Genomic DNA, 22612 nt, shown 5'->3' on the forward strand with positions numbered 1-22612 from the left:
AAGTTTGGATCAGTAAGGAGCGACCTGGCAAATCCACACTGACGCTCCTGGATAAGAGACGTGAGCACAGTGCAACTTGTCTTCTCAAATCAAATTGAACTCAACCCATTCCAGCAGAAAGGTGAAGGACACCTGCTTTAAAAAAAAAAAAAAAGAAAACTGACGAGCGATGCATCCAGCTGTAAAATGGACTTGGCTGCTGCTGCTGCTTCTCGGAGGTTTGGTGACAAAAGGTAAGTAAGATTTGCCAGTTGTCCCACCGCATTAGACGTAGATGGAGTTAGAGCTGACTAGATGGCATGAGCGTTTTTTTTTTTGAAGTCCCGAAAAGTCAGACACAAGGTTTCTCTCGTCCATGAAAGTACATCATGCTGCATATATGAGTGTAAGTGGACAACTACTGATTTGCAAGCTGCAAACAAAACATGCCTTTTTCTTTTCTGGAGAGAGGATCATAATTGGTGTTAACTAGGCCATCAAAATGAAATGCATTGAAGGCAAATGAATTTTGATGAATGCAAATGTTGTTTTGGCGGCGCGGGTCGTGATTTCAGGAAACTACAGACAGATTACAGGATCTAATTTTCTCTTTGCAGCTAATGAGGGAGGAGAGTGGGCGGGGTTGGGGGGGGGGGGGGTCGATGGGCCTGTTCCAATATGACCTTCTTGTCTTGTTTTGGAGTTTATGTTCCGATGATACTCGATTAAAGGCAGCACATTGAAGTTGTCGTTAGCCCGTCTGCTTCACAGTCCAGAGGTTCTGGGGTTCAAATCTTGGCTTGTGTGTTCTCCCCGTACTTGTGAGTTTTTATCTGTCCTCCAAAGTCAGACACCCTAAAGAAGATAATCAATTCTAGAATTAATGATGGTTTTGAAAAATATTGTTTAATTGGGTGATCTGATTCCTTCTTTAGACCACAAACAAGTCGAGAGTGAATCAACAGCGCCTCTAGTGGTCATGGCCCATAACGCACGCCATTTTACCTCAATTGCTTCAACTCTCGAGACCTCATTCTTAACTAGAAAAGAATCCATTATTATGGCTATGCCTAAATAAAAAAAAAATCCTGGGGGATGGTGGAAACAGCAGTCTCTTGTGGACGAACCGTCAAATGAAACCGAGGGAAAAGTGAGTAGAACTGCTAGTGTGCGATTGAGTCAGGGGAAGGTTTTTTTTTTTTTTTTTTATCGGTGCCGTGACTGAGACTGACAGCCTGCGTCTGACATGTAAATATTCAGCGGAACGTGGAGAGGATAATTATGTGGTGGCATTTCCAAAGTGTTAATGCAAACATTTGGCTGCAAGGGCACTGATACAATCATATCAGCTATCTCGTCTATGCCATGTGACACATGGACCTTTTATGGTTTCGCAGCCTCTGCACATAATTCGTTTTTGCATGGAGATTAGTGGGATAGAAGGTGTGAATTTATTTTGTTATTCATCAACATCACATCCAAGTTTTTGTAAATAATTCATTTTTTCAATTTAATTGGAGGAGTTAAATAAATCCAAGTCAATGACGGTGTAATGTTGTAATTGCCTGACTTCGGTGCAGGCAGTGTGGGTTCAGTTGAGCCTGCTTTTCCTAAATAAATGAAAAAAAAAAGGCTTTGGGCAAAATGGAAACTACACCCCGGATTGGTCGCCAGTCAATCACGGACAGACAACATTTCACATGCGCACCGACAATCACTGAGTGGCAATTGAATTTGTCAGGACACAGTCTATATACGTTCTCGTGAAAAGGCGATATGATAATATATTTCATATAAAATGTAATATTATACCTACGGTGATACAAACGCTCCAAAATGTGGCTCTTCAAATGTGTCATTTCAAGTCCACTTTTGTTTTAATTCTTACAGACGAGGCCCTGTTTACGTGACGAACCAGTCAGTCAACTGTGCAATACAACAATACTTTAGTGTGTGCGCGTGTGCGTGTGCGCATGTGGCTGTGCGCTAACAAGGATTATATCACCGGAACATTTATAGAGCAGAACACAGAACAGAAGGGGCATGGCTAAGCACCAAGTGAATCACAGACAAATGTGTTGAAAATCCCTCAGAAACCGTTTTATGAACACCACATTTAACTTTGGACATTGGAAACATTTCAACATATTTAAACCTGACATGACATTTCCCAACCAAATAGTCCTACTGAAGTCTGGTTGTAATGTTTTTAGGTCAAAGACACATTCTAAGAAGCCCCCCCCATCCTCCTCGCCCCCCCCCCCCCCCCACACACACACTGAAAGTTGAACTCCAACTTTCTCTCTCGCTCTCATTTAAAAGCTTCTGTTCACTCAAGACATAATGAAGGCTAAAAGGCTTTCACACAGAAGGACTCATCTTCTTCATTAGCGCGCGTCTTTCCTCCTTGCCTTCCTTTTTTTCTGAATGACAACCATCCGCAAAAAAAAAAATATATATATTTTTTCTTCTCACGATCCTAGTTGACCTCCGATCGTCAATGCTTGGATGCGTTAAATATCCCTCATGAGATCTACACTCGAAGAAACTTGTGCTCCAAGTTTTGACAGCTTCGGCACATTAAGTTGAATAATTCATATTGTGCATTTTAGGATGGAAAATGAACACCCTTTGCACTTCAGGACAGCTCCTCTTCTCCTCTCGGTAGTATTTTAACATCATCTGCCGTATTTCCTTTTGTAATTATGTTTGGCAGTAGACAAGAAAAAAAAAAGTCCGATTGTATGCCGTGCGTGTTAGTTTAATCAGCATCCAGGTCATCACAGATGCTTTCAACTAATTCCAACAGAAGCCCTGCTGGCATTTTTGAGATGTAGCAGATAATATCACAGAGAGGGGTTGAGAAAGGTGGCTATTTTGTATCATGAAAGATGTATTTATAGATTAAAAAAAAAAGACCACAAGAGAAATGGATACAAAATGGAAGTCAAATTTAAAAATTTAAAAATAAAAAAATCTAATTAAGCGGTCAGTTTTGTATAACATTTTAGACTTCATTTTTAGTCAAATAAGATATATTTATAGATTACAGATAAGAAAAATGTGTACAAAACATAAATCAAATTTAAAAATTTGAAAATAAAAAAAGCAAATTATTATCATTTTTTTAATAATATTTGAGACTTCATTTTTAGTCAAATAAGTAAGAGTTCAAGTATTTGCTTCAGGAGTTTCTGCAGATATTTTCATTTGACTTATGCATAGTTTTTTTACTCAATTCATTTCATGTTTTCTCGTAGACAACAATTTTACACCATTTTATACCTTTTTAAGCCTTAAGTTTTTTTTTTTTGCTTTTTCACTTGGCCACCTCTCATTCTTCTTACTTTGCTGCCACCTTGCTGATGCGTACATGATATTGATCTAGATATTAATAGGAAGGGAAAGAGTGATTTTTTTTTTTTGGTTATGTGGTTTCACTGAACATAGGAGGAGGAGTGGGGCGATTACACAAACAGATTTGGTCGCTCTTATGACTCACTTAAGGACAACAAACTGTGTGGGGAAACTTTCTACATGTTGAATACGGACAGGCTTAGCTTAGCTCTGCTCAAATTGTCGGGCTTTGTCGCCCAAACGCAGAATATCCTGGGCCCACGTGACATCATTTTCTGACGCGACCTGCGTTTAAATTCACGGAGCCTTGGAGAACCAGCCTTCAAATCTGGCCTCGTTTCCATAGAGACCGGCCCTGAGTGAAGGCTATAAAAATGCAACTTTGGCCTTCGTTGATTCGCTCTTCTTCTACGCCCGTTCAACAATCTTCTTCAATGCTTAAAACATGGACTGGTCTGATTTGAAGCAATCGAAGACATTGCACAAATGACCTGGTACGATCGTTACAATTATAAAGGTCAATTATGATTAAAAGAAATTGTCTAGTGATACATGATGGATCCTCACGGCTGTCAAATTGTCAGAAAAATGGTTTTACAAAATAATTAATAAAAAAACAGAGATTGGTTCCCTTTGGTGTTACCCATTGTGCAATTTTGAATTGCTGAGAAATTCTAAATAGCAACAAGATGCTTGGTAATCCTGGCTCAGCAGACCAGCCGGTTGCTTTCAAATGAATTCAGACTCTCTGCAGTCATGTGATTCAGGTCAGGGTAAAAGGTCAACGTGGAGCCCACAGATCTGGAATGTCATTTTCTCCTGACATTTTACCTCATTTACTCCCATTGACGGATAAATACGTCAAAGATCCTTTTTTTTTTTTTTTGACTCGACTGGTAGTGAATGAGTTCATGTATATTGTCATCTTGTAATCAAACCAACAGTGTGCGGTGGTACCCACACCTCACCGATGACCCGTGCAATTTCAAGACATTTCAAGAAATTATGCATGAATGACTGAAGCCAGAGAAACTGTGGATGACTGGTTAGCACGTCCGTCTCACAGTCTAGAGGTGCACGGTTCGATTCCGGCGTGGAATTCCAAAGGCATGTTGAAAAAGCAGAGTCAAACCTCTAATAATTTGAGATGCAACTAAAAAAAGAGCCTCAGGTAGATCAACATCAAAACATTTTTTCACATGACCCGAAGCGATTACATTCCCGTGAACGGCTCTTCTGATAACTGCCGGAGATTACCTTACTCATTAGTATCCCCTGACTTCTCCTTTCCAAATTCAGACACGCTTTTCTCAAGTATCCCCGCTCTTGGCTTGCCTGTCTCTCCTTTTTTTTCTCACTGCGCCCTCAGATTGCCTTGCCTCGAAAGCCGAAGACCGCCTCTTCAGAAAGCTCTTCAGGAGGTACAACCAGTTCATCAGACCTGTGGAGAACGTCTCAGACCCTGTCACGGTGGAGTTTGAAGTCTCCATCTCACAGTTGGTCAAAGTTGTAAGATCAACACACACACATTAACGTGATCGGTTACAGAGGAAGGCTCGACTTGTCGATGGCTGCCAAATCGGCATCATGAGCGTAATTTCCACATTCCGTTTCCACATTGCGCCAAAAATGGAGTGAAAATTCGCTTTCAATGTAATGTCTGCCATTTTTTGACACTTGATGTCTCTTTACGAGACATTTTGATTCTGTGAGATACAATATCTCCGTCGGACGGAGTTATTGGCATTGGCGATGTGAAAGACACTCTGTAGGAGACAATACTGTAGTAATGCCGACTCAACTCAACTGCATTTTTTTGGGAAAATGCGTAAAAAACTGAACTGGCGAAAAGTGAATGTATTTATCAGATAAAGCACGACACCCAAGCAAAAGTATTGGGACATTGAGCGATTTTTCTCCACACGCAAGGTCACATCCTTCTCTGCTTCTCTGCAGGATGAGGTCAATCAGATCATGGAAACAAATTTGTGGCTCAGACATGTAAGTACAGGCACGTGTAAACACACACACCCCCACCACACACACACACAACATTGGGTAAAAATAACCATTTCAGCATTTCAGCAAAAAAAAAAAAAAAAAAAATGCCTTCTACGTTTGCATCAGTGTGGAATCAAGTGGCAATTTCGAAGGCATCCAGCTCAACCGAACAGGAATTTCATCTCCAGTTCAACATAATCTCAGATAAATGGAAAAGCCAGTGTAGCATGAAGTGGTTAATTAAACTGGGCATTAATCCGCCTTGCTAATGAAAGACTTGATCTTGAATGGCACGCAAATGAGCAAGACTAATGGATGCACGGCTCATGAAACGTCGCCTGCAGGTATGTTGACAGAATTTCAAGTGAAAGCTGAGAAGCGACTCACACAACTCCCTTCGTCAATACAGGTCGACTGTACTTCATGTTGTTTTTCGCTCAGTGTTACACGCCAGCTGCGCTACAAGCCCGCCACGCAATTATTATTTGTTTCTGGCTGTAAATATTTTGTTTTCTGAAAGAAGAAAGAACACCGTCAAACCTGAATAGAACGTGTGCAAAATCGCGATGATCGTTGACCTCTTTTGTTGTTTTTCAGATTTGGAACGATTACAAGCTGCGATGGCTGCCCGATGATTTTGATGGCATTGAGTTCATTCGAGTGCCATCAAACAAGATCTGGAGACCCGACATTGTTCTCTACAACAAGTGAGCGTCTTTTTGTCGCCGCAAATGCAAGAAATGTGTGCGATTCCTTTGACCCGTGTGTCCTTTTCAAATCCACATACGTGAATGTCTCCCGTTACCATGGCAACATACACTTCATACACAGCGCTGTTGGGGATTTCCTGGTGGAGGATAAAACCAAGGCGCTGCTCAAGTTCGACGGGACCATTACTTGGATTCCTCCCGCCATTTTCAAATCGTCCTGCCCAATGGACATCACCTACTTCCCGTTCGACTATCAGAACTGCTCAATGAAGTTCGGCTCGTGGACTTATGACAAAGCCAAGATTGACCTTGTTCTTATTGGATCTAAGGTCAGTGCTGAAGACGACGCGAAAGCTGCGTTTCCCGTTCGTGTTTTATTTAAATTCAAGTGGAGAGCTGCTGCCAGACGTCTCACCGTAGCAAGAAGGGATCGTGAGACAATCTCACGAGTTGAGCAAATGCAAACAGTTGGATTGTAAACGACTATGAAAACGGGAATTTAATAACAAGGACTTGTAGTTACATTTTCAAGGAAGTTGTTTCGACAATAATGTTGATGAGAGTCATTTTGCAGACACGTGCATTCTTTTAACTTGCTAAGATATTATTATCCATGCAAAATATGACACCACATTGACCTTGAATATGATTTTTAAATATCACTGACCTCACCTTGTTTATATTTGTTCTGAAAGCATTTTAGGTAGTAGTGCTAAGGACTAAACAGATTTTTACGAAACCTAAACGATGAAAGCAATCAAAATTTAATTTTGGTGCAAAAATAGTCAAATTAATCATTTTACTTTTGTTTTAATTTTGTAAAATTATAATTATGCTTAATAGCAATTTCCAAGACGTTTTTTTAATTTCATGCACAGTGGTAAAAAAAAAAACGTATATCGCAACGTATATCATTTGGTACCGGTTCAAAACTGGATTGTTCAGACATCTTCATTGACTTTGCAACTATAGCTTTGCATCCATCATTTAGGTCAACCTGAAAGACTTCTGGGAGAGCGGTGAATGGGAGATCATTGACGCTCCGGGCTACAAGCACGACATCAAGTACAACTGCTGCGAAGAAATCTACCCGGACATCACCTACTCCTTCTACATCCGTCGCCTGCCACTCTTCTACACCATCAACCTCATCATCCCCTGCCTCCTCATCTCTTTCCTCACAGTGCTGGTTTTCTATCTCCCGTCCGACTGCGGAGAGAAGGTCACGCTCTGTATCTCCGTCCTGCTCTCCCTCACTGTATTTCTACTCGTTATCACCGAGACCATCCCCTCCACATCTCTGGTCATCCCGCTGATCGGAGAGTATCTGCTCTTCACCATGATCTTCGTCACACTCAGCATTGTCATTACGGTTTTCGTGTTGAACGTGCACTACCGCACCCCCATGACGCACACCATGCCCGGATGGGTGCGATCGGTGTTTCTGAAAGTGCTGCCGAGGATTATGTTGATGCGAAGACCAACCGATGAAGACAGCAAGGCTGGAGGGTTGGACAACAGTGGGGGGGCAGGAGGAGCAGGAGGGGGAGGAGGAGGCGGAGGAGCCAAGAAGAGGAAGAAGAACTTGACGCAGGCAAGAGTTCTTTCATGCTTTTACAATCGACCTTTGGTTACAATATAATCTTAAGGAAAATATTTCCCCTCTTCTGTCAAGTGAATTTTCGTTATCAATCCCCATGTTATTTAGTTTGGGAAAATACAATTCTTAACTCGGGTTGTTGCTTTAATAAATTCAAATTTTGTACTCAAATCGTTTTGAATGAAGTTCAGTAAAGGCAAGTATTTCATTTGAGTCGGTTAAGTTCACCTTTAAGTTTGAACCATTTCCCTGTGTGTTGCTGAAACTAATCAATATTCCAATAAAAGCATTTTAGCATTAAGTATGGTTGACAAACAAATAAAGTGACACAATGTGCAAAACTCAGAAGAGTTCGGCAAAAGACTGAATTAATTCAAATATTCAAATGTCTCTTGTTTCAGTCAGTGTTCTTTGGATTGTCGTGAAAAGTCAATACTGAGTTTTGGAAATCTGCTGCGGTGTACCAGAGTAAAAAAAAAAAAAAAAAAAATAGATCCTACCAGGTTTGATGAAATAATATGTCCACTCCGATCCTCCATCAGAGAGAGTTCAAGTTTGTGGGTGGATCGCCATCTTCCGTCTCGCCCAAAGAATCCAGCTGCGTTATTCATTTCAGAGTATTCTCAACCGAGCCTATGGCCGAGCAGAACAACAAAATACTCGTAAAGAACCAAAATAGTACATCAGGTAGCGTCAAATAGAAATTAAAGGGATTCTTGACTGACGTTAACATTGGCACTTATGTAATTGGTTTGTCTTTAAAAGTGCGACATTTTAACAGGCTGAAAGCGGACAAGAGCAAGAATGCGCACACGAACCCCGGCTGGTTATATTTCGGACATTTAACTAAACTAAAGTCGCGTCAACTCAAAGGAGGCAGACGGCGGGTATGGATCTTTATAAACGATTGAATGTAAAATAGAAAAATAAACACACTCCTGTTTAACATTTTTGTAAAGTACTGATCCTGACGGCGTGTTCAGAACAAAATCAAGTTTCTTCTTGCTTGCAGGCAGCATTCAAGCTTCAAACTGAGAAGTCCATTTTTATCCCCTTGGTCATAAATCCTCATATTGGTTTGTTAAATTGTTACGCAGACGTTGGGTAGATGACCAATAATGTCATCAAAGTGATTTATCTGTGACGTGGGAAGCAACTTCCAAGAGCTCAGTGGCGCATGCAGTGGCAAAGCAGTTAACATGAATAATTTTGGGATGCATTTGCTTTGCTCAGAACCGCACACGCAATCTGAGCAGTTGATGCCATGCGGCCTTGTGTAAATTATTCGTCAGTCTTCTCGCAGTGCTGGAAAATACGACATGAATCAAATAGCGGCTTGTTATCGATTTTGTTGGTTTCATGTAGGTCATTTATTTGTGTTTACAGTAATCCCGCAGAGAACAAGCATTCATTCACCAGAAGTATTTTCCTCTGATTATCAAGAGACTGAACTTTGTTTTTATTTTTGCTCTCCAGCAGGTTGGCGGAGGTTCCCTCAATTGTCTGGAGTTTGGGGACGCTACGTTGTCCTCCGTGGAAGGCTGCGCTGAGAAAAAATGCTCTTGTCCCCGCCAGCATGGGAAGGAAAGTCCTGAATCGACAACAACTGTAAAAACGACATGTCAGCGGAGTCCGCAGAGCATCAATTCACTCGCGGCCTTCTCCGTTGTGTCCCCCGAGATTAAGCAGGCCATCGAGAGCGTCAAATACATCGCTGAGAACATGAGGAGCCGAAACAAAGCCAAAGAGGTCAGTGTCAGATGTCCTTCGTGGCCTGCGCGGAAATTTCGATTCTTAGTCGAATTGGAAAAACAAAAGAGAAAAATACTGAACCATATGGCCCTAGAAATTCTTCAACGGGATCATTTTTTTGCACTTTGCCGAATTTGTCTAAGGCTTTATTGGTCCTGTACGTCAATTATAATATTTATTTTGAGATTTAGTCGGCATTAAAAGGTTAATTCCGATTTCCCAGCGTAGGAACGGAACTTGTTCGTAACCCGAGAATCTGCTGTAATGACATATTTTCTCAAATGACAAAAGTCTTTCAGACCCAAAACAAAAATTCTCTGTTGGGCAATTTTGGGCTGAACATTTTCACGGGCCAAATTTTTGGTGCATTCCTACTTTGAGTGTATCATGAAATAACAAAAATGCAAATATGGCTGCGCAAGAACATTTAATTCATTTAAAACATTGTAACTTTAATTTAAGTTGAATTTTTATTTTGCGGGGGTAACAATAATATTCGTATAAGAACAATATCATTATTTATTTACAATTTTAAGGATTTTTCTTCACGTTAAAAAAAAAGCAAAATAACTGTAAGCATTTTAGAATCAAATCTAACAGAAAATACATCATTCCAGTTTTTGGACTCTTAATAAAAATTTATTTTAAAGAGAAAATACATACATTGTGGCACACAAACCGTAAACATAATGTATGAATGCCAAAACACACCTCGGAGACTTCTGATGATCTCCGAACACAAATGTTGCAGATCACAGCCTGCACTAAAACAGATCAACAGTATTATTTACAAACATACGACATTGAATTGAATCGTTTTCCCCGACTCACTCTTTCAGTTAAAAATGCAGCGGATAAAAATGCCTCACAGGAGAGTAAACCTCTGGTGTGCAAAATGATATTTCTCATAACAGATGAGCCGTGGCGCTTCTCTTGACGCTCTGATTAATTTGGCGACAATTTTTGGTGTAACACCAAGAAATATTCAACTCCTTGAAAGCTTTTTTAATACCACGACTGTCATTTTGTTTTGGTCCTTCTCTGACTCACAGGTGGAAGACGACTGGAAGTACGTTGCCATGGTGATTGACAGAATCTTCCTATGGGTGTTTGTGACCGTGTGCGTCTTGGGGACGGTGGGCCTCTTCCTCCAACCCCTTTTTGGATTTGTCTCCTAACCCCGCACCAATCTGGGTTTACTGCTACCCCAATTGGACCATTTTCGAAAAATGATCGATTTGATGACAACCTAATTTTTATTCAAAAAGCACTCGTTGATCAGCGCGTTTTGCTTTTTGCCTTTTGCAGAGAGCAGCACACATTTTGTATGCCGTCATTTTATTTTCCCCCAATTAATAAAGACATCCCCATAAAGGTTTTGTAAATACTTTCAAAACAAGGCAATAATTTTGTTAACCTCCGCATCTCATTAATGAAGCAGCAATTATCTGGCTAGTTTTGGCGATTGCTGCTCTTCTGCACGATGCTACTTACATAAACTTCTCATGCATTCATTTGCACCCAATTACTTGGAAAATATCATCAACCTTATTGATGAATGTAAGGTATATTGTAGAATTTCTCATGACTTCCATTTACAAGTTGCCAAAGGGCACAACGGTAGGCTAAACTTACTTAACTTACACCTGTTTTAGGTTGGCGCCTGTGTTGTTGAAACCGGAGATAAATCATCCTGCAAATTACCTGTCCCTCCGGGCTTTTCGTGTATTTTAATCCTTAATTTAATTTATTATATAAAAGAGTTTCTAAGCACTCGAAGGGGCAATTCGATTTACACTGCTGTTTATCTGTTATTGCACTTCCCACAGAGAACTTTAATCACACCCATGCACGTATGGAAAGGAGAGATGTTAGAACAGGCGTGGGCAAAACTACGGCCCGGGGGCCACATGTGGCCTGTTAAACGTTTTAATCCGGCCCGCCGAACTCGAAAAAAAATTTTTAAAAAAAGTTTTATTTTCTAAATATTGTGTTTTTTCAAAGACAGATATATTGTTGTTATGCTTTTTGTTCACTTTCATTTGAAATTAAAATTTTTTTTTCTCCGATGAGGTGAGGTGACCAAAACACTCCATCCGTCTGCTCCTGTCAAATTTTAGAACCCATTGTGGCCCGCCAATCAAAACGTTTGCCCACTCATGTGTTAGAATAACGTGCAAAGCCTGCTGCATTTCTTGCGCTCGCGGATGGGTTCAGTGCCTTGCTCGAGAGTACGGTGACAGTAGGCAGGGAGCAGACTGGTATCTGTCCAACTATTTCTTTTCGTCTATAGCAACACTAGATTTGTGACCCTTCGGTTCCAAAGTCATGAGCTAAAGCAACACCACACTTGAATAAAAACTCACTGATTTGTTACGCGTTTTACAACCGTCGTTTGTCCCTTGGTGGGCTTCTGGACTTCTTGCGACGTAATGCTAGAGTGCTTCCGCTGACTCAGTTATACTTGAGATGTTTTTTTTTCTTTTGCTTCAACTATCTGTTTTTGCCAAATGAATGAGATAAAAGCAAATGAAGTAGAATTTTTAGTGGCGCTAAAAGCAGCAATAGACAGACAAGAGAAAAACACACAAATTGAGGCAGACGAGTTGCTAGCAAAGCGTCTTGCTAACCACGACGAAGCTAACCTTCATGAAGATCTCATGCGTTGTTTCCTCCAGTCTTTACAGAAACATACGATTTTAGATGATGAAAGACATTTCAACGATGATGAAGAAAAAAAAAGGTAGGCGTGATAATGTTTTTAGCTATGTTTATAAAAAGACTTTAACTGAGCGAGTGGCCACTGAATGCTAATTTACAGCAACTACGCTTCTCTCTCGGTGACTTTGATTTGCGATACATTTTAAGGAGTCTTATTCATTAAGCTGCCTGCAGTCAGAGAAAATCATTCACACACTCCTCGCCTTTTGAAGTCATATTCATATAGAAGTCAGATTTGCGATGTGTAATAAGGGCAAGCTGTTGTTCTTTTGTAATTAGAATCGGCGTGTTTCCAAATGTTCACTCTGATTAACATTCCACATGTTAATTGGTTTGCCCCAGAAAATAGTGAATCCAACGTACTTGCTTCGTTGCTCCACAAATAGCGTTGCATTTAATCGTCAAGGAATTGTTTGTAATTCACTGGTTATTAATTCTTGTTTTTCTTGCCACTTTTGATGATGTTCCTTTGGCTTGCCATTAATGTATTGAAATGAAATGTGCAGTTGTGACGGCACAGATTTCATTAAATTGGGCTTTTTTTATATATTGTATGAAGGGTTTATAAAATGGTATTTGCCTTTTTAATGGCTTGACTCTGAAATACAAATAAATGTAATATTTCATCATTGTGATATATTTCTTATTTACTTGTACAGCCTTCAAAGGGGGTGGTGTTGATTCAATTTGGGCAGTTATTGGAAGTGAGGCTTTAGCAGAGATAATCAATTTCCCATGTTAAGCATTAATAAATGATTAAAATCCTGACATTACAATAGTTCACGCAAATTCGAGACAGCCTTGCGCAATTTATTGTATAAAATGAATAAAAAAATAAACGGAAGCCACAAAACTGTTTTGACATCTAAAAACGATACAATGCATATATTGTTTTTTGATGGCATTCATAAACTCACTGAACTGCTAAGAAGACAAAAATGTTACGGTGTGTTTATGTTACTGTTAATGTCCACTGAAAAATGACGCTTGGTTGAGGCCGACTTTTAAATGACTAAGCCAATGTCAATTTCAGCCCTCTTCGTGATCATCAAATTAAAGCCGCTCTAAACCCCCCCCCCCCCTCCAGTGAACCAAAAAATGCAAATCAAAAAAAAGTCTGCTTCCGTGTTCCGTCATTATTTTATCACATGTGGAGAGCACGCTCCAGTCAGCTGTCAACTTGAATGAAAAAGGACGATTTCACTTAAAGGGGAAGTCGACCCAAAGAAATTCTTTGCCACAAAATATTCTCTGTAGCTTCATTAGTTGAAACATGGCATTCTGTTTAAGATTGCGTTTGCGGAGTATGAGGAAAGCAGGAAAATCCACATCGTTATTTTCGGCCATTTTGCAGCTTTCAGTGGTTCTGTAAAAGACTTTTTTTTTTAAAAACAAAAATATTAAAATATACAGTTAATGATACCCTCAACAGATCTTGTGTAAATGTTCCTCTACAGTACAGACAAACACTTGTGTAACATTCTCGTCACTCTTTTGCTCATATGGGGGCGGTGCTGATTTTCCCTTGCTCAGATATCAATTTGTTTGCGGGATACTGGGGGAGGAAGATGTAGGAAAAGAAGAAAGCCCGAGATGCAGTCCACAGTTTTCTTTGATCGCGAGCAGAGGTAGAGACAACGATCCCATTTTTACATGCATTGTTTCTCCCAGGTCCACTTCTGATGGAACAGTGGGAGGAGAATGCAGAGTGATTTCACAACAAAAATGGATCCTATTGAATTTACGCTTGGAATATTCTTGATGGACATTCTTGCCGAGCACAAAAGGACATCACTGATAAACTAAATAAGTGTTGATGTCCCAAAGCGTTTGTCATAACTGTCGTGCGGCTGCGTGTGCACACACGTACGTATTAGGGAATATTTTTTCTGCAATAATTCATGCTGAGTGAGTCATTGCTCTCTTGAGATAGTTTTCACAGTTTTACCCTCAGGATACACCCGCGGTTCTTATACGCTAATACAGAGCAGAGTGATACGAGACGCGAGATTGCAGGGTTTTGGATATGAGTCCTTTTATCACGGTGGGGATTGTTTTCCCCCCTTAGCCAATTCTTTCAAAATTGTTTCAAAACCTCGCCATCAACACCCTCTGTGGCACTGTTCCGACGAATGGAAGCAGATTGGTACTCACAAATACCCATTTCCAAATTCTGAGCAAACTGTGCAGGGCGAAGAACCTCGAGCAGAGACCTTCGTCAGAGATTGTGCGTTCATCTCTAGCCCGGAGTTTTGGTTGAAGTTCTGGAATGACAAAAACTTCCAGTTAGAGAATTACCTTTCGGACCTTCCATGCCGACATGACCTCCCGCTCTGTTTTGGGTTCGGTCGTTTGACTCTCTAGCGTGCTGGTCGATGCATCCTTCAGGATGTTTACGGCTTTTCCATATTATTTAAAAACTGGACGCCATTGCTAAAGCAAAGCAGGAGTGGAGCGGCAAAGCGGATACGACCTCTCCACTGCAGCTGCTTCTGGCCACCAGAACAACTGGGGCAGAAAATCCGACTCATCTCTTTGCCATAATGAAAAAATAATTGCAACCGCCGTCCCAAAAAAAAAAAAAAAAGGAAAAGGAAAAGATTTGAACCTTGGTGGAAAAGGTTCATTTTCCTGCTTGACTTGAGGTGGAAGTTGAAGGTTGATTTTGGAACATTTGGGAAATTTGGTCCAGACTGCCACGGCTTATAAATTGAGCCAAATAAGAAGTGAAGAATTAAAATGAAGAAGAAGAATACAAATGCGACACAACATCGGTGTAACAATTGACAAACGCTCGCAAGGCCTAAATCCACAGCTTAAGCTCTTTCGAGAGGGATTTCCAAAACCGCAAACACAGCACCTGCATTTCACGAATCTCATCGCTTTCTTCTCAGGGCTACGAGGCTTTCATATTCCAATTCAGGATTTGGAGAGTAAAGAAGCGTTTCAAATGTATTTCCTTTGAACACCGCCGCAATCCAGTTTAAATTGAATGATTATGATGTAAGTGGTTAGCGTTTTCAGCTCAAAGTTCAACAGGTTGGCTATTTGAATCCGGGCTTACGTTCCAAAAACATACTTGGTAGGATCATTCAAGAGTCCAAATTTTCTTCGGATGAGTGTGAATGGTTTCAATATGTGCCCTACTGTTGGTCGGCGACCAGTTCGGCCAGCTCGATAAAAAGCCATGCAAACATGGGCCGGACAGCCAAACTGCCAAAAAACGCCCATAGACGGGATTCAAACCCAGAACGTTTGACAGTGAGTCCGATGTAGCAAATGTCGCACTGAGTTGTTCGTATCATCACTCGAGCGCTACCAGATAACAATTTCCACTGATCTTGATATTAAAAAATATATGCGCTCACTAGCGCTTCGTGTCCCTTTACATATATGAGAACATAAAAAACACGTTTTATGCTTTAGAAGTTAATAAGAACACGGCGCTCATAAAAGCACAAACAAGTGATATTGCTTCAGTCGTTTGTGTTTGGATTTAAAAAGGTCACTGAAAACACACGGAGTGTTAAATAGTAGAAGTGGAATGATTCACCTTAAGGGTTCTCGTCCAGCTGCTCTGAGCTCAAACTTAATTAGGAGAAAGCAAGAGTCCATCTCCCGCTCGAGCTCAACATGACTTGTTTACGAGTCAGCCGACTGCTTATTTATTTGCTTCAACAAACGACATCTCGGCCTGCTGCTGTGTAAATTCTAGACAAGCTTCACTCTCCACTGCCGTATCGCCGAAATATTTTTGTGTTTTAAAGTGCAGATCTCCAGCAAACAACAAAATCTTACATTACATGAACCCTCTGTTTGGATAAGTTGAGGATAGAAGACAGCATTACATTTATCAATTTAGTATCCATCCATCCATTATCTGAGCCGCTGTCTTCGGGCAGTAGGCGGGGTACACCCAGAGCTGGTTGCATGCCAATCGCAGGGCACACACATACGAATAAATATCGGCGCTCACAATCACATCCCGGGACAATTCAGAGCTGTCCAATCAACCTGCCAGGCATGTTTTTGGAATGTGGGAGGAAACAAGAGTACCCGGAGGAAAACTCACACAGGCACGGGGAGAACATGCAAACTCCACACAGGAAGGCCGGAGCCGCAATCGAACCCACGACCTCTGCACTGTGAGGCCATTTGTGTCGACCACAGTGGCCTCCCCCAAATAACCATGAAATGTTGAATTCAAATGGTCATTAATTAATTACTTGTTTCATTCATTCAATATGGAATTAAATAAATCTGATCAATAAATAAATGCACCATTAAATAAAAGTGCCATCAAGTAAATGTTTAATTTATCAATTAAATGTGGAATAAAACAAATCAATGTCTTTAATTAATTAAATTAACAATGATTATATGTAAAAATAGATATAGATAATTATATATGTATTTAATTAATCATTATATGTCACATGAATTAATTTTATCTGTCAAACTTTTCAGATCTACTCAATATCATATTTAAGGAAGAAATTAAACTATTAATTAATGAAAGGCAATTTTAATGAAACATTTCATGGCGTATTTATTTAATTGTGGCACTTTGAATCCACCACATTCCTGTGCTTGTTCCTAATGTAATGGTCACACCTTTTTTTTTTTTTTTTTCCCTTTTTTTTTGCATTAGCCCCAATTCTCGCCATGTTTGCGATGAAAAAGTCTCATCATAACCAGACCGTGACATTATTTCGAATAACTCCGCCGAGGGAGGACGTGTTCGTGCATTAGTCATTTTCAGTGGACGTCGTTCCGCTCCATCCTTTAACGGGCCAGCCCCTTCCTCCTCCTCCCCCTTCTTCCCCCAACTCCACCTTCTGACAGCAGCGGTCTCCTCACCAGCGAGTGAGTCCAGCGACGCCGGTTTTTTTTTTGTTTTTTTGTGACAGAACGCCGGCACGAAGCGTTTTTTCTTCGCAACAACAAAAGCGCGAAAAGGCGCGCATCCCGCTGCGTCCATTAGTGGATTTCATTTAAACTGAACGTCAAGACAGCTTTCCGCAGAAATTTGGTTTGAAATAGTCTGACTTAGAAAGTGTTTGTCAAACGCACGATGAAGTTTGTGCTGATCGTGTTGTGGTCGCTCCGGATGACCGAAAAGGTTGCGGTGCAAGGTAAGAATGCGCATTTGGAGGTTTGACGCGCTCCATGTCGGCATCACCTTACACATTCATGTACTTTATTATTATTATTTTTTTATTGAGAAGTATTACGCATCCTTTTCAACAGAGAACTTTACCCAAACACATTATTTTATAAAGTAATATTCAACATATGAATGCATGACCTTGAAATTTGAAGCACGTTTTAATGACAGTTTTTTTTTTGTGTGCTACATGTTGTACATCTATTCTAAATTCATGTGTTTGCTGATCAATTGATTGAAAGATAAGTAACAGGAGCATGACATAGCTGGTTTTACCTCCATATGCAATCACAGATCACTCTTTCATAGGACAATAGGTTGATAAATAATAAATTAAATTTATTTTATAAACGTGTATTTATTGGTGTCATTGGGCTCATGTTTGCCACTTTGTTGTGACGATCCCTACTTTACAGGTCAAGTTTACAAGCGGAACACCTCATTAGAGTCTGCAAAGGGGAGATTTGTGTGTTTTCAGAAATAGACACAACCTCGCATAATCAGATACACATTAAGAGCAGATTTGAAAAGCACGAAAAAAGAGAAAAACTACATGAAAGAGTCTTTGTAAGAGCATTTTAGTTTACAAAGAAAGGAAAAAGGTCTTCCCTGTGTGTCTCATTTCCCCTGCTAGTTGCACATCTTGCTGTGGCTCCACAAATAGCAGATGGTGGCACTGTCACTGTTTGGCATTTATGACCTGCGGTGGGTTAAATACCGGGGAGCCTTTTTGTCCTCCATATACAGTACACACATGAACAAACAAAGACCAAAACACACTAAATCAAGCACACCCCCCTTCAGCTAACACCTGCTGCGGTCCGATCAATATGCTGCCCTTCAAATCACACACACACACACACCCACATGGTCAATAAGAGCCAGGTGAGGGAGGAAGCAGCCTCTTTGGCAGCCAAACGCAATTTTTTTTGCCCTTGCGAACGGATGTTTTTGAGATGTAACTACATCAGAGGTCGAAGCTTTCAGATGGCAAAGTTCTGCAGGCACCTTCTCTTATTATTATGATGTGACACAAGATCTGATGCAATGGGGTGAAATCCATCTGAGGCTGAAATGAGCAGACACACAAACATGCGAGGAGACGGCTTTGAAAATGTCCTATAATTATGGGATGAGATGACAGAACGTTTGGCTGGACTGGACCCGTAGGCCTGAGTCTTCATCAAGGTGGATGCAACAATTAATTGACGGGAATTAGCTTAATTGATGCTTAGTTATTAACAAACTAATCAATTATCAAATTAATAAACATTGATTTTAATAATCATTTAGACACCACGTTTAATTTAAAAATGATCAAAATTCTCCAAATTTTAGCATCTCAAGAATGAATATTGTCCGATTTCTGTCGTCCTCCCCGAAAGCAGACTCGATGTCGTTTGTGTTGAATCAAAACCAATTGATGTTTATGCACCGTCAATGTGAATCATTGTCTTGTTCTGAAAATGAGAAAGTTTTTATTTTTTTTAACCGATTCATCAATTTAAAAAAAATGGACAGATTACTCGATGATTAAAATAATCATTTTATACAATTCTATTTTTCAAACGTGTGTAGTTCAAGCATGAAAGTGGCCCAGCGCATGAAAATAAGCAGTTCAGAAAAGTGGATGGATGGAAGCTGTTATGTCCACGTGTCCCATTACTTTTGTCCACTGAGTATACGATTGTCATGGTGCCAAAACGGAATCGGTTTCTGTGTTGTCTTTTCGGACTCGCCTAATCACAGTTAACCTCCCTTTCCAAACCACTGCCTTCTCATTTTCACTCTCAGACACCACCGGGAGCTGGCCGCGGGTCAAACCGTCTCATTCTTTGCTTATCAGCGCTCCCCACTCCTCATTTGTGGATGCGTGTTTGTCGCTGCACTGCAGTTTGAAGCACGAATGTCTGCTGAAAATTCAGAGCTCTTGGGTTACTGCAGATTTACTGTGGCGCCGATTGTCGTGCAACTTCAGGACAATTACTGCGCAGTGCTGCTAGCGTCCAGTAAATCCCACTGTCATCTGCTCGCGAGCAACAAGCAACAGTGGAGATGTAAGCCATAACAGTCTCAGAGATCTAACCAACAAAACCAGTGACACGAACCAATCACAATAAAAAAAAAAAAAGCCAAAATAAGCATCTTAAATTGCATTTAATTTGAGCAAAGGGATGAAGTGCAATAAATACAGCCATCTCGAAAGTGCGACTGCGGTCCGAGCGCAACTGAAAATTTGCCTTCTGTGCCAACAAAAGTCTGACAAAGGTTCCGGTACGCTGTGTAACGATCGCTGCGTAACGATCGCTGCGTAAAAAGCGTCTTCCGATGTTTATAATATGGATAATATACATGAAGACCGGTGGCTATTTGTTTGTTAAAAAATATTTTTTTTCCGGCAAAATTTAGCTATCGTGGCTTTTAATCAGGTGTGTTCTGTAGTCCGCAAATGACAGTAAGTGGATGTCAATCGGAAATTAGCCGGTTTATGAGCTTCAAATAGTGTTTAGGAATGATGAAACCTCGGATGTTGGCCTCTCGTCATGCATTTTTTTTTTTGGCGGTGGGACGGCCTGGTGAAATGCAAAGATGGAAGCGCTTTTTCTGGGTACTGTGGCTTCCTCCAACATGCTAAACTGGTTTTCAGTGACAGAGCACAAATTGACGAAGAACAATTCACACTCACATTCACACCGATTGACGATTTAGAGGCTCCAATTCATCTTCCATGCATGTTTTTGGAATGTGGAAGAAAACTAGAAAAAAAAAAAACCCACGCAAGCACGGAGAGAACATGCAGACTACACAGGAAGGCCCAGATTTCACGGCTGTTGCTAAGCAGTCAGCCGCCGTGCCGCCCGCCATCAGTACTAAAAAGAGGACACCACCTCCGTGTGCTTTGTGTCCTTTGAACCGAAAGAGCCACCTCTCTCACATTTCTGAAGCGGACGCAGTCTTCCTTTAGCGGCTGTCTCTTGCTCAGCTTGAGCGTCACTCTCGAAGTGACTGTTGTGTCTCGTGCCTGACTTCACCAAGAAACTCGACTCTCCTCCCCTGGCAATGCTTCTGTCTGGGGTGATCATGTCAGCGTGATCATTTTGTCAGACTCGGGAGCGTCGACGCTTCCACTCAGCCATGAACAGCTGTCAGAGTTGACAGTTTGGCTGCGTTTGCCTGGCACTGGCACTTGCTCAGCACATCTTTCCCTTGCTTGTAAGACACTTGAGAGCTCCTTCATGTTTGTTGTGTGCAGGTCGATTGCGTTTTGTTTTGTGTTTAGTGTGTAAAATGATGAAGAAGGAAGACAGTAACGGAATCAATATCCTCCAGGCTCACAAAGACAAAACGCCACTCATGCCCAGAAATAATTGAAGGAGCACTGCTCCACATTCATCGGTAGCAAGAAGTAGCTCCTAGTTTGCAAAACGTTGGTGACTTCTGCAGTAGCGGTTACCTACAAGGCACCACCGTTCCTTTGTTTACGCGTAAGCGATTTGTTCTTTTGCTTTTCATTTGACTTTTCTTTCTCTGCTTGTAGCTCAAGATGACTTTGTGTCGCTGGCCGAGTTGGAGGATTCCTTACTGAGGAACCTATTCCGAGGTTATCAGAAGTGGGTTCGCCCCGTGCAGCATGCCAATGACACCATTACTGTGAGCTTCGGACTTAAGATCTCGCAACTGGTGGATGTGGTGAGGACTCAACACATGCAAATACAGTCAACTAGTTCCATTTTGACAAATTGAGACTGAAATCACTTTTAATCAATACTTCATACTTAATATTTAAACCATGTTTGATACACTCGAGTCAAGTCACGTGACTTCTATCACACTTGTGAGCCGTAATTGTTTTTCTTTAGTGGTACTAATGAGGCTCCAGCTTCCAGTGATACGGTTCTCCTGTTTTTTTTTTTACTGCTCTTTGGAATAGCCTCAAGCAAGGTGTAGTGATGCATAAATGCACGCATGCGAGAGAAGCAAAGCTACTTTCTGCTACAAATAGTTGATTTCATCAAATTCAGCATTGTTTTGGCTCTCACTTGCTCATCCAATCTGTGTTTGTTCAGCGTGTGTTTATTCCTTTTTCCCAACAGGATGAGAAGAACCAACTGATGACTACAAATGTCTGGCTTTGGCAGGTACACACTAGCCTAACGAAGGCTTATGCTTCATGCAGAAATATTATAACTTTTCCGATTCTGTGTTTTCAATGCATCATTTGTTGATGAAATGGTACTCAATGTGTAGGAAGCACCGGTAAAGAAGAGGAACGTGGGTAAATATTTATAACGCAGCCAATCAGATGAAGTGTATTTATGGCTAACTGAAGCCCGAACGACTCAAATGAATTAAATTCTAACAAACGCCAAATAATTGATAACGTGAATCGATTTATAACATTTTGATCGGTTTCTTTATAGCCAGTTCCAAGCTACTGACACCAGATTCCATCTTGTTTTTGAATGCGGAAATGCCCGTATTTGTGATTTATTGATTTAATTATATTTTTAAGGAATGGGTTGATGTCAAGCTAATGTGGAATCCAGATGAATATGGCGGTATAACATCCATCCGAGTGCCTTCAGAGACGATATGGCTGCCAGACATCGTACTGTATGAAAAGTGTGTGACACCAAAGTATTTTTTTCCCCGTTTCATTTTGGCTCAATGACGTGTTCCGTCTCATCACTTTCCCATCAATTACTAGCGCCGATGGTCGTTTCGAGGGTTCCCTGATGACAAAAGCCATTGTTCGGTGGGATGGGACGATAACGTGGACCCCGCCTGCCAGCTACAAGTCCTCGTGCACCATGGACGTCACCTTCTTTCCTTTTGACCGCCAAAACTGCTCCATGAAGTTTGGCTCCTGGACTTATGATGGGAACATGGTTGATTTGGTTCTGGTGGATGATTATGTTGACCGCAAAGACTTTTTTGACAATGGCGAGTGGGAAATTCTCAATGCAACGGGAATGAAGGGAAGTAGGAGGGACGGCGTGTACTGGTATCCGTTTGTAACTTTCTCCTTCATCCTCAAGAGGTTGCCCTTGTTCTACACCCTCTTCCTCATCATCCCGTGCCTCGGTCTGTCCTTTCTTACTGTGCTGGTCTTCTATTTACCATCAGATGAAGGAGAGAAACTGTCACTTTCAACATCTGTGCTGGTGTCACTCACTGTCTTCCTCCTGGTCATCGAGGAAATCATCCCCTCGTCGTCAAAGGTAGATTGGACTCATACAAATTATTTGTATATTTCTTTTCATCTCTTATTTTTTGTTCATTCATACGACAGATTGTTACATAGTAATTACCACTTCCATCCCT

At 40.9% G+C, this 22612-nt stretch overlaps 2 protein-coding genes and 1 long non-coding RNA gene across 5 annotated transcripts in view; 2 read left to right on the plus strand and 1 right to left on the minus strand.

Moving 5' to 3' along the window:
- chrna6 (cholinergic receptor, nicotinic, alpha 6) lies at positions 1-12755 on the plus strand. Of its 2 annotated transcripts, none has more exons than XM_088303050.1 (8): positions 1-233; positions 4706-4845; positions 5293-5337; positions 5935-6044; positions 6169-6376; positions 7039-7641; positions 9124-9396; positions 10452-12755. In XM_088303050.1, exons 1-8 carry the CDS (start codon positions 170-172, stop codon positions 10575-10577), a joined length of 1569 nt encoding a protein of 522 aa, XP_088159176.1. In that variant the 5' UTR covers positions 1-169; the 3' UTR covers positions 10578-12755. The 2 variants fall into 2 exon arrangements, with proteins under 2 accessions (XP_088159176.1, XP_088159177.1); XM_088303051.1 differs by having other exon boundaries at positions 9127-9396.
- Positions 8207-22612, minus strand: part of LOC148332700 (uncharacterized) — a 20478-nt gene continuing 6072 nt past the window's right edge. The window contains exons 5-6 of the long non-coding RNA XR_015844665.1: positions 14275-14384; positions 8207-8280 (exon numbers count right to left, since the gene is read on the minus strand). This is a non-coding gene — a long non-coding RNA (uncharacterized LOC148332700). The remainder of the gene's footprint in view (positions 8281-14274; positions 14385-22612) is intronic.
- The window catches only part of chrnb3a (cholinergic receptor nicotinic beta 3 subunit a), a 6737-nt gene continuing 970 nt past the window's right edge, over positions 16846-22612 (plus strand). The window contains exons 1-5 of one of the 2 annotated variants that reach the window (XM_088303052.1): positions 16846-17255; positions 20826-20977; positions 21382-21426; positions 21801-21910; positions 21996-22509. In XM_088303052.1, the coding sequence (XP_088159178.1) occupies positions 17195-17255; positions 20826-20977; positions 21382-21426; positions 21801-21910; positions 21996-22509 (882 nt within the window). In that variant the 5' untranslated portion in view covers positions 16846-17194. Of the gene's footprint in view, positions 17256-20825; positions 20978-21381; positions 21427-21535; positions 21911-21995; positions 22510-22612 lie in introns of those variants that run through there. The other variant, XM_088303053.1, reaches the window with a different exon arrangement.

The sequence above is a fragment of the Idiotropiscis lumnitzeri genome, chromosome 8 (genome assembly GCF_059441095.1).
Source record: "Idiotropiscis lumnitzeri isolate Australia: NSW breed Sydney's pygmy pipehorse chromosome 8, RoL_Ilum_1.0, whole genome shotgun sequence".
In the NCBI taxonomy this organism is placed as follows: domain Eukaryota; kingdom Metazoa; phylum Chordata; class Actinopteri; order Syngnathiformes; family Syngnathidae; genus Idiotropiscis; species Idiotropiscis lumnitzeri.

Coding starts and splice junctions, on each gene's coding strand:
- chrna6 (XM_088303050.1), top strand. CDS start 170: ATGCATCCAGCTGTAAAATGGACTTGGCTGCTGCTGCTGCTTCTCGGA. Junction 4,846..5,292: donor TCTCACAGTTGGTCAAAGTT/GTAAGATCAACA, acceptor GCTTCTCTGCAG/GATGAGGTCAATCAGATCAT. Junction 7,642..9,123: donor GGAAGAAGAACTTGACGCAG/GCAAGAGTTCTT, acceptor TTTGCTCTCCAG/CAGGTTGGCGGAGGTTCCCT.